Source organism: Esox lucius, chromosome 15, assembly GCF_011004845.1.
Source record: "Esox lucius isolate fEsoLuc1 chromosome 15, fEsoLuc1.pri, whole genome shotgun sequence".
Lineage (NCBI taxonomy): Eukaryota > Metazoa > Chordata > Actinopteri > Esociformes > Esocidae > Esox > Esox lucius.
Genome location: NC_047583.1, coordinates 5,235,456 through 5,247,500, shown reverse-complemented (window position 1 = coordinate 5,247,500; position 12,045 = coordinate 5,235,456). Strand labels below are relative to the sequence as shown.

Here is a 12,045-nt window from a genome sequence, read left to right as displayed (position 1 = left end):
ATTCGTAGCTTTGTGATTGATGCATGCCTATGTAGTGATTCAGAACGATTTGAAATCAAATGATGTTGTTTGCCCAGGGCCAGGGAGTGTCCCCTAACCAAATGGGCTAATATTGCCCTGGAAAGGTTAGATCAGAGCTCATCAACCCTGTTCCTGGAGAGCTTCCCAGACCCAGCTGTAACTTACCTGATTCTGCTGGTCAGTGTCAACCAGCTAAAGTTAGAGAATCACAAGCGCTTATTAGGGTTGGAGTTTTTACCTGATTGAGGACAGGGGTGTTACCGGTCCCGAGGCTTTCGGTGCTCTAGTAATGGATTATTTTGGGTCCTTGAGTGTTTTGTGAGCTAACATTAACACCGCATGCAACGGGAGCTGATGGGCACTTAATTTTCATGCTGGTGTTTTGTTTCAATTGTGCATTGGTCAGCCATGTCATCTTTGGGTGATGAGCTTTGATGTGGCCCAAAAGGTTACATACTCTTTTCCTCACCCGGCCCAGGCAGAAGACTGGCCAACCCTTAGTCTAGTTCCTCTCTAGATTTCTTCCTAAATTTGGACCCTACTACAGTGTTTTTTTTTCCTAGCCACTGTGCATCAACTCTTGTTGCTTGCTCTTTAGGGCTTCAGGCTGGGTGTTTGTAAAAGCACTTTGTGACAACTGCTGTTGTTAAAAGGGCTTATCAACATTTAGGGCTCCACAATCAATCGAATTATAATTAAAATTGCGATATTGACGTGCAATATCCCAATCGCCAACTTGCGCGATTTTCAGATCTGAAAAGGTGAATGATATGCGCTTCTCACAAGGCAAATTTTGCCTAACCGTCTATGGTAATGGCACAAACACTGCAAACGCCACTGCATTAAATGAGCAGTTAAACAGATTGTTCGACACAGGCTGCACCTTCAAATTGGTACGAAGTGTAATATAGAAAGCATTTTAACTAGATTTTTATTCAGTTTAATAGCACATTGTAGGCTATGATCTCCATTTTTAAGTGGGATTACCTACGCCGTTTCATGTTTGAAAATCGCAAATCATAACCGTAATTGCAATATTTGTCAAAGTATTCGCGATTCAGTATTTTATCCAAATTGTGCAGCCCTAATCCAAATACATTTGATTGAGCTTGAAGCACAGGTGTGCTTCTCTGGGGCTTCGATTTAAAATGTATTTTTCGGTATATTCCAGGACCTAAATTCGGCGCTATTGGTCCACTCTGTGGCCAGAAATTCTGTCTGATTTCATGAGATCTGAGCTTGTCAAAATGTCACTTCACCACCCGGGTCACAAAACCAAAATGCTGTTCTTTCCCATCTCCCTTTGGTGGATATGAGTTAACTCTGCGTTTCAATAACTGGGTGACTGATTTCATCCTGATATCTGGTCCCAGGTGATCTGTGTCTCTATTGTCGTTAAGGTTCCATCCTGACGTTGTTACATATGTGAGAGGCATCATGTCTGGCCTGTTTGGTTGGTTGGTACATGGCTGTAATCCTGTGGTTGGAATACCGAAGGCATCTGGTTGGTTTAGTTTAGAAAGATGGGACAATAAATAATTCAAAACTAATTATTCCTTCAGTTTTATGGCCCATGTGCTCACCAAGGCCTTAATTGGGGTGATGTACGATGCTGGAGTACTTTTCTTTTCATTTTATTTTTATTCTGCCCTTCAAGCAATAGGTTTAGTCAAATGCTTTCCATCAGACGATCAGAGTGTGGTCATCCTGGTTTTGTCAAAGGGAAAGTAATAGAAAATGGCTTTGTCTAATAGGAAATAGTAATAACATTTTAATGGAGTGAAAACACCACTCTGGTAAGTGTCTAGACCCGAGGGGAGTTGATAGTTTAATTTTATTTAATTTCTTTGGCCTGCCACCATTTTTGGTGAACAAAGTTTTTGTTTTTCACTTGGCATGCCCTGGGCTAGTACTGTAGGACCAATCCTGTCCTGACCTCACAAATCGAAATCACTTCATTACTCAGCCATTTACAGAATGTGTATCTTTGTATTTGTTTACCTAGTGAGACCCAGATGTCCTCTCATAATAAACAAAGGGGCATTTTGACAGATGAGGACATTTGTCTAGTCTTCACCTAGAAGTTAAAAAATTTTTGGGTTAGGTTTTTGAAACATTTTGAATGGGAATGCGTATTGTCCTCAAATATTGAAAAACAAAAATGCTTGTGTTAACAGTGAATAACCCCATCCCATCCAACATGAAGTCAGAGGCAAAGAAAGCCGCCAAGATCCTCCGACAATTTACTGAGATTTCAAAAGGCAATGGGCCTGACAAACTCATCCCAGGTTTGTGTTCTTCCTGTCCCTCACAAATAGCTTATTTCTCGGGGTGTTTATATTAATTTATAATTATTTTTTTCATTATTTTCTTTTCAACCTTTTATACAATTTTGTCTCATTAAGATAAAATCTATTTTTCAAGAGAGAAGTCTGTCGCCTGTTCCCCCTCCTCGGCTGTCTGTGTGCTGGTTTAACCTGCCTTGAGTTGACTCATACCCGTTTGTCTTTCTCTCACTGTCTTGATTTAATGGAGATTTATTGCCATGTGAAACCTTTTTATTGTTGTTCAGTGGGTGGAAAATTAGATAAGTGTTATTAACACAAGTGATTTTAACACTCTCAAACTCTAAGTAAACATTTCCCTCGATCTCAACGTGGCTTGGTGATGTCATCTGGGTTTTAGCCGTTGAGAGTTGTCCATACCGACATCAACAGTCAGTGCTGTCACCCATGCTAACATTCCGGACCTGCTAACATGGTTTCTTCTGCCTTCAGCCAACATAATAGCGAAGTGCCAGGGCCTGGCCATCATCACCGTGATAAAAGGAGGCTTCATGATCACGGCCCGGGGTGGCAGCGGCATAGTCATCGCCAGACTGGCCGACGGACGTACGTGCACATGCACACACGCGCACACATTGGACACACTCATCGTCACTGTAGAGACATGTGCTCACTAAACCCTGTCTGTCGCCTGTCTGTCTGTCGCCTGTCTGTCTGTCGCCTGTCTGTCTGTCGCCTGTCTGTCTGTCGCCTGTCTGTCTGTCGCCTGTCTGTCTGTCGCCTGTCTGTCTGCAGGCTGGTCCGCTCCGTCAGCCATCGGTATCGCTGGTCTCGGTGGGGGGTTTGAAATCGGCGTTGAGGTAAGTTGACCCGCTCGATCATTTAATACCGGTTCTACTTTTTTATTAAACACTAGATCACAAATCACTTGGGCCATGTGTTGTAGTGTCATTTATTTCAAAGAAAATTCACGTTGATATTTTGATCACACAGCAACAAGGGCTGTGTGATTAGGATAAAATATAGCTTCTTTTTTTTTATTACCAAATTCTGCCATCACGATAGATTTTTTTCATTTTACAGTTTTGAAACATGGGTGTAAACCACTTTGATAATCTTACTTAAAAATAGATCTTAGAAATCCTAGCCAACCTTATAACTTCAACTTTTAACACGCATTACTGATTTGTTGGTGCAGCCTGTGTCAAAACAGCCTACTAAACTCATACCGTGGGGTTTGCTGTGTTTCTGCCAGTCATAGTTAGGCAAACGTTGTCACCCCTTTGAGGGATATTTTCTCCCATATTAAAAGTTTGCCGCCACTGACGTTTCAGCCGAAACACTTATCTGCTGTTGTTGTGTATGTTGGACAAGGTATCGGTAGCGCTCGCTTGCTTAAACCTGAGGTCTCTGCTAGCGGTTGCATTGTTAACTCGAGCTAAAATTAGGAAAGTTAATATGTTGGAACACAATTAGTCCAGCTATCTAAATAATCCACTAAAATACCTACAGCACCAACAGGAAAATCTGTTCCTGCCGGGTGACGTGTGTCTATATTCTGTTATGTTAATTGTCTCTATTAGCTGACTCACTGTGTTTCTATTTTGGTGTGTGGAACTTGATTCCTGTCAGTTTTCTGCTGAGTCACTGCTGGCACATGAGTCTCGTGGTGTTCAGTCTCAGCCGCAGGGGAATCAGAGCGCCATTGTTCTCTCCGCTGTCTGAAGGTTGCTAATTAAACCAGACCTGAAAATATCAGCTTCTTCTCTCCCTAAATCTCTCCTGCCTCTCTCCCTCGTTCTCGCTCGCTTTGTCTCTGAATTCAATTCAGCTTTATTAGCATGACAGTTATTACAGCCTGTTGCCAAAGGTACAGTAACAACAGGAGGTTACACTGTAACAGCACCATTCAAAGTGACATCAAGAACAACAATAACAAGCTTTTTCAGAAATATTCGGCAATAACAAAATGCTCCGAGTGAACAAGAAGTGCAAACAAACCAATAACCGCCATTACAATCGTATTGCTAAAGCTGAAGGGACGCCAAAATTAACACTAAGAACACAAATAAGTCATTGTCTGAAAGTAGCAACAACAAAAACATCAAGGTGAACAGTAACAATAAACATTAATACGCAAATAATAAATAGAAGGTAACAGTTAATCCCTTTGTGGCCCTCTCAGAGGAAGCGTCCAGTTGTGTCCCTCCCCCAGAGCATCGGCTTTTCCTCATCGGACAGTGTGGTGAATGATGGCACTAGTGGTTCATATGTCTTCTTATTATTTTAATCTCTCTAGGTATCGGACCTGGTGATAATTCTGATGCAGCGCAGGGCAGTGGATTCCTTCTCCAAAGGAGGAAACCTCACCCTGGGGGGCAACTGTACAGTGGCTGTGGGGCCAATGGGAAGGTACGCACAGACAGACACCCTTATCCAATGGGAAGGTACGCACAGACAGACACCCTTATCCAATGGGAAGGTACGCACAGACAGACACCCTTATCCAATGGGAAGGTACGCACAGACAGACACCCTTATCCAATGGGAAGGTACGCACAGACAGACACCCTTATCCAATGGGAAGGTACGCACAGACAGACACCCTTATCCAATGGGAAGGTACGCACAGACAGACATACTTATTAATAACTAGGTTCGGGTATTCATGATGGACTGACTGCATTTTGCAATCAATTGTCTTCTTTAAAACTTCTGCAGTTTAGTTTAGCATGCAAACTTTTGGGTAAAAGATTGGGTCATTGTGGTGTTCTGGCATGTGTGATTTGTCCTAAGTTTTCTTGAGAGGACCCATCTGAGCAATGTCAATCATATGGGTTTTATAAAAACCCTTTTTACATCATCAGTCACAAAGGGCTTATGCAGATACCCAGCCTAAAACCCCAAAGAACAAGCAACAACAGGAAATTGATGCACAGTGGCCAGGAAATACTCCCTGGTATGTTCAAAGACTGAGGGGTGGCCAGTCCTCTTGCTGTGCCGAGTGAACAAACAGTTTTCAAGCGGAATCTTGATCACCTGCACAACCAGGTAGACAAGGGACAAGCAGGTGGGATGTGGGCAGTGAAAGCAGGAATTGTCAGGCAGAAACTAGATCCGCAACCCAAGCGGGTAGACTTCAGACAGGGACCGGTTGGGCTCACCAGACAGACCTAAAGTTTGCTTCAAGGACTTCTGAAGATATTACAGAAGTTTTCTTATCCAAGAGGATACTTGAGCATAGAATTCAGATACATAGTAATCCCCTGGCACAACTAAGCACAGAACCTCTAAAGGGGTGGGGGGAATGTGGCGTACTGGGTGGGGGGTTGGGGGGAATGTGTCGTACTGGGTGGGGGGTTGCGGGGAATGTGGCGTACTGGCTGGGGGGTTGGGGGGAATGTGGCGTACTGGCTGGGGGGTTGGGGGGAATGTGGCGTACTGGCTGGGGGGTTGGGGGGAATGTGGCGTACTGGCTGGGGGGTTGGGGGGAATGTGGCGGCGTGGCGTGGGGGTTGGGGGGAATGTGGCGTACTGGCTGGGGGGTGGGGGGGAATGTGGCGTACTGGCTGGGGGGTGGGGGGGAATGTGGCGTACTGGCTGGGGGGTGGGGGGGAATGTGGCGTACTGGCTGGGGGGTGGGGGGGAATGTGGCGTACTGGCTGGGGGGTGGGGGGGAATGTGGCGTACTGGCTGGGGGGAATGTGGCGTACTGGCTGGGGGGAATGTGGCGTACTGGCTGGGGGGAATGTGGCGTACTGGCTGGGGGGAATGTGGCGTACTGGCTGGGGGGAATGTGGCGTACTGGCTGGGGGGTTGGGGGGAATGTGGCGTACTGGCTGGGGGGTTGGGGGGAATGTGGCGTACTGGCTGGGGGGTGGGGGGGAATGTGGCGTATTGGCTGGGGGGTGGGGGGGAATGTGGCGTATTGGCTGGGGGGTGGGGGGGAATGTGGCGTACTGGCTGGGGGGAATGTGGCGTACTAGCTGGGGGGTGGGGGGAATGTGGCGTACTGGGTGGGGCAATAATGGAAGTTTATTTCGTGTATTTACAGGATAACCCGAGATAATGGGATGTAGTCATCTAATCTCATGGTTTTGCTTTTCTGCATAATCGTTCAACCCAAAAAAATTATATTCCGGACATGCAACTGTTCAACAAAAGGACAATCAGGATCCAGAGTTTATTTTTAGAGCGAGGTTCATTCTGGTATTTGACAGCCAGTCTTTGTCTCATGTCAAATGAGCATTTCAGTTTTTTTTATTAAAGTTTCGAATATGGAATTGTATTCTCGTTATTTTTTAATGACCATGACTGGCATGTCACTCCAAATAAAGTGTGCGTGCGTGCGTGCGTCCGCGCACCTTGGAACCTGTTCCACGGATCATTCCACCGGCCCTCAAACAACAGTTAACCTGCGCCAACACGAGCAACCCCTATTTACACATGCACACCTTTTCACCACTCTCACGTCTGTCACAGTCAGGACTTTCCAAAGCTCACACATGATCCATTATGACGTGGTTCACAGACAAACACACACAAGTTGATAGAAAGTAAAAACTGTCAGAGTTACAGCTTTAGGTAAGTCCGACACTGTATGTCACAGGCTTTGTGCCATTCTAATTGTCTTGGTGCATTCATAAACACCACAGGTAATGTCTGTATACTGAATTGCATAAGAACCGCCCTCAGCCATGGTTTATTGCTGATATACCACACCCTCCTCAGGGCTCACAACTTAAACCTACTGTATGCAATGTATAAATAAACGGTTAACCACTGCGTGGTGTCACTCATAATTTAGGCCAGGATTCCCCATCTGTGTCCCAAAACACCTGGGCAAACACTTGTGATTCAACCTATCAGCTGTTTGTCAGGGTTGAATTGTGTACGTCCGTGTGCTGTTGGGGTATTGGGGGACCAGAGGTGGGGCAGCCCTGCTCTGAACATCCAGATTCAAGTTCCTCTGTCTTTTTGTAGGAACGTGGAGGCCGACGTAGCTCTGCGTAGCACTGCAGCGGTCTTCACCTACTGTAAGTCCAGAGGGCTGTTTGCCGGAGTGTCTCTGGAGGGATCCTGCCTGATCGAACGCAAAGACACCAACTGCAGGTGGGTGGGTGTGTTCTCCTGTTCTGCGACGAGGCCATTTGGCCAGCCCCCACTATCTGTCCTGGGATTAGGTTCAGAATTTGGGATTTCTGGGTTAGAATTATGGGTTAAGGTTAGGTTAATATCAGGCATAAAGTTAACTTTAGGGTTAGGTTAATGTTAGGGGTCAGTTATAATAGTCAAAATTGCCAGTCCTCAACTTGATTGGTTGTAGGGAGGGGAACATCAATACAATGTAGTATTACACTATTGTTTTTGACAACTTGTGAAATGGCTGAATACAGTAGCATATATTTTGTTAGCATATACATTGATCAGCCATGACATTATGACCACTGACAGGTGAATTAAATGACACCGATAACTTCTTTATCATGGTACCTGTCAGTGGGTGGGATATATTAGGCAGGAAGTGAACATTCTGTCCTCAAAGTTGATGTTAGAAGCAGTAAAAATGGACAAGTGTAAGGATCTGAGCAAATTTGACAAGGGCCAAATTGTGATGGCTAGACGACTGGGTCGGAACATGTCCAAAACTGCAGCGCTTGTGGGGTGTTCCCGGTCTGGCGCGGTCAGTACCTATCAAAAGTGGTCCAAGAAAGAAAAAGCGGTGAATCGGCGACAGGGTCATGGGCGGCCAAGGCCCATTGATGTACGTGGGGAGTGTAGGCTGGCCCATGTGGTCCGATCCAACAGACCAGCTACTGTAGCTCAAATTGCTGAAAAGGTTAATACTGGTACTGATGTATATGGACCGTTAACCCTAGGTACAATGTGCTTTTGCATACATAGAAGATTTGTCTTGGAAAGTTCTGATTAACTTTCATTGACTAACTCATGATTCTACTGTATTATTCAAATCTTTTTGGCAGAATTTGTCCTTGGAAGTATGATTTAAGTGTGTGTGTGTGTGTGTGTTAGGTTCTACTCTCAGGAGATCCGTGCGTCGGCCATATTGAACGGGGATGTAGAACCTCCCCCCGAAGCTCATGACCTGTACGCTATACTGGACAGCTACGCAGAAAAATACAACATCGAGTGGGCGGCCAAGCAATTAGGACAGAAGGTACTAAAACACCACCACATAGTGGTCAACTAAGCTCCCAACACAGAGGGTAGATCTGTAACTGTGTGTCTGTATGCCCTGTGCTTCTGTGTCCCTACATCACCCAGGCTATAGAGTCCAGCAAAGCCCCAGTGAGACCCAGAGCCCCTGCCTCACAGAGATCTGCCAGCGCGTACATGACTGAGGGTAACAGACACGCACGTGCACACCGTTACATATGTGGGAGTTCACATGCGCGTTGGCCGGGATCCTCCTCACTCTTGCCGCACTTTCCTCTGACTGACTGTTTTTGTGTTGTCTGTTTTAGCGGTGAAGCCCTCCCTCTATCCAAGTGTCTCTGCCTTTAAATCCGACAGCGCAGGTTAGTGCCCCCCCCCCCACCCCCGCCTTATCCTTCTCCACTAAATGGATTTGGGGAGATCCTGGTAAGTTTGAACTTCAACCGTGTTCCTGGAGATCGTCCTACAGGAATGTACTCTTTTTAATCTAGAGCACCTGGTTCTATCAGTGTGATGGTTGATGCTTATCAGCTGAATTAGGTTGGAGGGTAGATCCCCTTCAGGAACAGGGGCGGAGTTAAAACCTACAGGAGAGTAGATATCCAGGAATAGGTTTGGCGTGTCCAAGCAAAAACAAAACAAATCCATCATGTGAATTGAAGACAGGTTGAATCCAGTATTGACTCTTTCAAGCACACACACACACACACACACACACACACACACACACACACACACACACACACACAGTCACATTTTCTCCTGCTAATGGCTGTCTATACTGCTGACACAATTGTTTGATCATTCTTCAGCAGCTCAGTGACAAGAGGAATGCTTTCTTTTACACAGTGGGTGACAGCCAAAAGCACAAACCAATGTCGACGTGTGTGTTTGTGTGCGTGCGTGTTATTGCTGCAGGTGTGAGGTGATGGCAGATATGTTTATGTCCAGGTGACGTATTAAACTGTGACCTCAAGTCCCGCCAAAATAAACATACCGCCTTCTCAAAGCACTTTGGGTAATGTGATCCGCTAGCTACCGTAATATTGTTTTTTGTTTTGTTGATCTTTTGCTTAACCAGAAAGGTTACACTGAGATTTACAAGAGAAACTTGGCCAAGATAAAGCTTTTAATCTCTCCCTCTCACTGTGCTGGTACTGCCCTCAAGTGGTGAGACAGGCTCAGTGTTTGTGACACGGGGGGGGCGTCTTCTGAAGTATTGTTTCTTGTGTTCCAGGGTCCTATAAGAGCAGTCCAAGAACTGCCCAGAAGGACAACGGTATGTGTGATTTCACGAGAATCTCTATAAAATATACATTTGTGATATTATATGTGCACCCCACATTACAAAAATATATAAAAAAGAAATCATTGTACTTGTCAACATTACAGATGGTCGAAAATAAAGGTTTAATATTCAGCATGTGAAGCTGAAACTATTCCTTCACACATTGGTCAACATTTGAAACGTTTCGCAGGCGGTTGATTTTTGAATGCGCTGCCTGACATGATTGTCCCTGGTTCCTAGGTGGGCTTAGGGCATGGGACGATGAGCCTGTAGTCGTCAGGGCGATACACCCATTCACAGGGCAACAGCCTGGCGACTTGAGCTTCAACCCTGGCGACGAGATCACCGTGGTTACCAAGACGGAGTCACAGTATGACTGGTGGGAGGGGACCCTGAACGGGCAGACCGGAATATTCCCTGCTAATTTTGTCGCCTACCCCTGAACACGTGAACACACACGCCCTACCCCATCACACACACACACACACACACACACACAATTATTGCAAGGTGGAGAATTTTTGCACACCCTTAATCTCCCAAGATTTACACACACACACACACACAGCGTGCCTTACTGTGTTTAAAGCGATCTAGGGATGAAAGGTCTTTCTTCGGGGTTGTGACTGTGTCTGTCAGCACTCACTGCACTTTCCATACTATCTACATGAACTGTGCTTCTCATCTCTTCCTGGAGGATCCAGGTCGGCTTAAGGTCAGCGTTACGTTTCCCGCTGATCGCGTCCAGGCTGGTTTGGGGGGTGGGGTCATGGAGCTGGCTCCTGGGCCTTAATGGCGCATTGAAGAGTCGATCACCTTTGTTGTGGTCACTCTGTCCATGCTGGCATTTTATTATCATGATGTAAAAGGCTTAGCAGAGCCAATCATCACTCCTATTCTGCTTCTCTGCCAGCCATCACAGCTGCTCTCTGGCAACCTAAACCATAACAAAGAACCGTGTGGAAGGACAGATTAAGCTCAGCCCAGTTTGGGTCTGCTTGAAGCTTTCTTTAAGGGCCTGGGACAGAAGAACATGGTGTTATCAGCAATGCTGCCTGCGCTCCTTTTAATTTGCTGTCGTTCTTTTATACTGTAGCTGTTATAGTCCCATAGAACTCTGACTTGAAAGAGGGATTAGGTGTAGTGAAGTAAATAAAATGTTTTGTTTCCGTGAGGAAAGCATTGCAGAGAATAATGTATTCAATGTTCCGAAGTAGATGTTCTCATTGTGGAACATGGCAATACGGCCATTTTTATGATACTCGATCAATGTATTTAATGTTAAATAATATTCTTATCTTAAAGCCTGTATGCCTTCCTTAATGTGTGGATATCATTAAAGAATACTTTGCCTGTAAGGGTGTTGTTTCTCTTCTGACCGGCAGGGGGCGATATACTGTCTGTTCAGCTCCACACCTGTCCTGTTCTTTTAACCTTCAAGTAACTCTTCTGTCATGTTTCATACTATTGGATTTTTGCATGCTAGTTTTAATGTAACATTGGTTATTTAAAGTTACTGCAGTGTTTTCAACCATTTGACCTATAATTGAGTGTTATGGTTCTCTACACCAGTCTTACAATGTGAGTAGATTGCTAATTGGCCACTGCATCTTTACCTAAACTGCTGATTGGCCAGCTCCCATGCCCCAGCATGTCAGTGATTTTTGTATTTTTTGTATTTGTCGTCCCAACTTTCTGAGTGAGATTTCGTTATTTTTCATTCAAACTTTGGCCATATACAACTGAAAGCTGGATGAGCTAAAGTCATTTGGATATGAGTTAACAGAATATTAACCTTTCCAAGTTACTGGTTACTGAAGTTGCTCTCTGGGGTTTCAGGTGGGGTATCTGTATTTGCTCTGTGACAACAGCTGATGTACGAAAGGATTTGACTGGACAGGTCCACAGACCGTGAAATGTCTGTGTCCATGTGTTCAGGGTGAATGAGGGCTTTATCTTGATATGGTGGATTACTGCCCAGGAAAAGGCACACACATTCTTATGAAATGGAAAATTCCACAGATCGCAAAGGACAGGAAATAAAGACACTGTAGAACATTCCTTGACCATCTGTTGCCCCACAATGGCACGAAATAAAGGCCCGGTCAGTCATTACAAAAGGGCAGGCAATGTCACTGGACATGACAACATTCTTATCAATAAACCACAGTGAGAAACGTCTACTTTTTAATATTTTGGTTATCTGTCTGACAATGTTATCCAATGTGACTTACATTCAGCAGTCATGGCAAGAAACATTTCTATAAGCGCAAT

General features: G+C 45.1%; 1 protein-coding gene across 2 annotated transcripts in view; it reads left to right on the top strand.

The window, feature by feature from the left end:
• Nucleotides 1-11,129, top strand: part of sh3yl1 (SH3 and SYLF domain containing 1) — a 20,256-nt gene extending 9,127 nt beyond the window's left edge. For both annotated transcript variants that reach the window (XM_010901676.4, XM_010901677.5), the window contains exons 2-11: nucleotides 2,199-2,309; nucleotides 2,799-2,912; nucleotides 3,102-3,166; nucleotides 4,606-4,718; nucleotides 7,290-7,418; nucleotides 8,340-8,484; nucleotides 8,592-8,670; nucleotides 8,792-8,845; nucleotides 9,721-9,762; nucleotides 10,012-11,129. In XM_010901676.4, the coding sequence (XP_010899978.1) occupies nucleotides 2,199-2,309; nucleotides 2,799-2,912; nucleotides 3,102-3,166; nucleotides 4,606-4,718; nucleotides 7,290-7,418; nucleotides 8,340-8,484; nucleotides 8,592-8,670; nucleotides 8,792-8,845; nucleotides 9,721-9,762; nucleotides 10,012-10,214 (1,055 nt within the window). In that variant the 3' untranslated portion in view covers nucleotides 10,215-11,129. The remainder of the gene's footprint in view (nucleotides 1-2,198; nucleotides 2,310-2,798; nucleotides 2,913-3,101; nucleotides 3,167-4,605; nucleotides 4,719-7,289; nucleotides 7,419-8,339; nucleotides 8,485-8,591; nucleotides 8,671-8,791; nucleotides 8,846-9,720; nucleotides 9,763-10,011) is intronic.
• The last annotated feature ends 916 nt before the right edge of the window (nucleotides 11,130-12,045 follow it).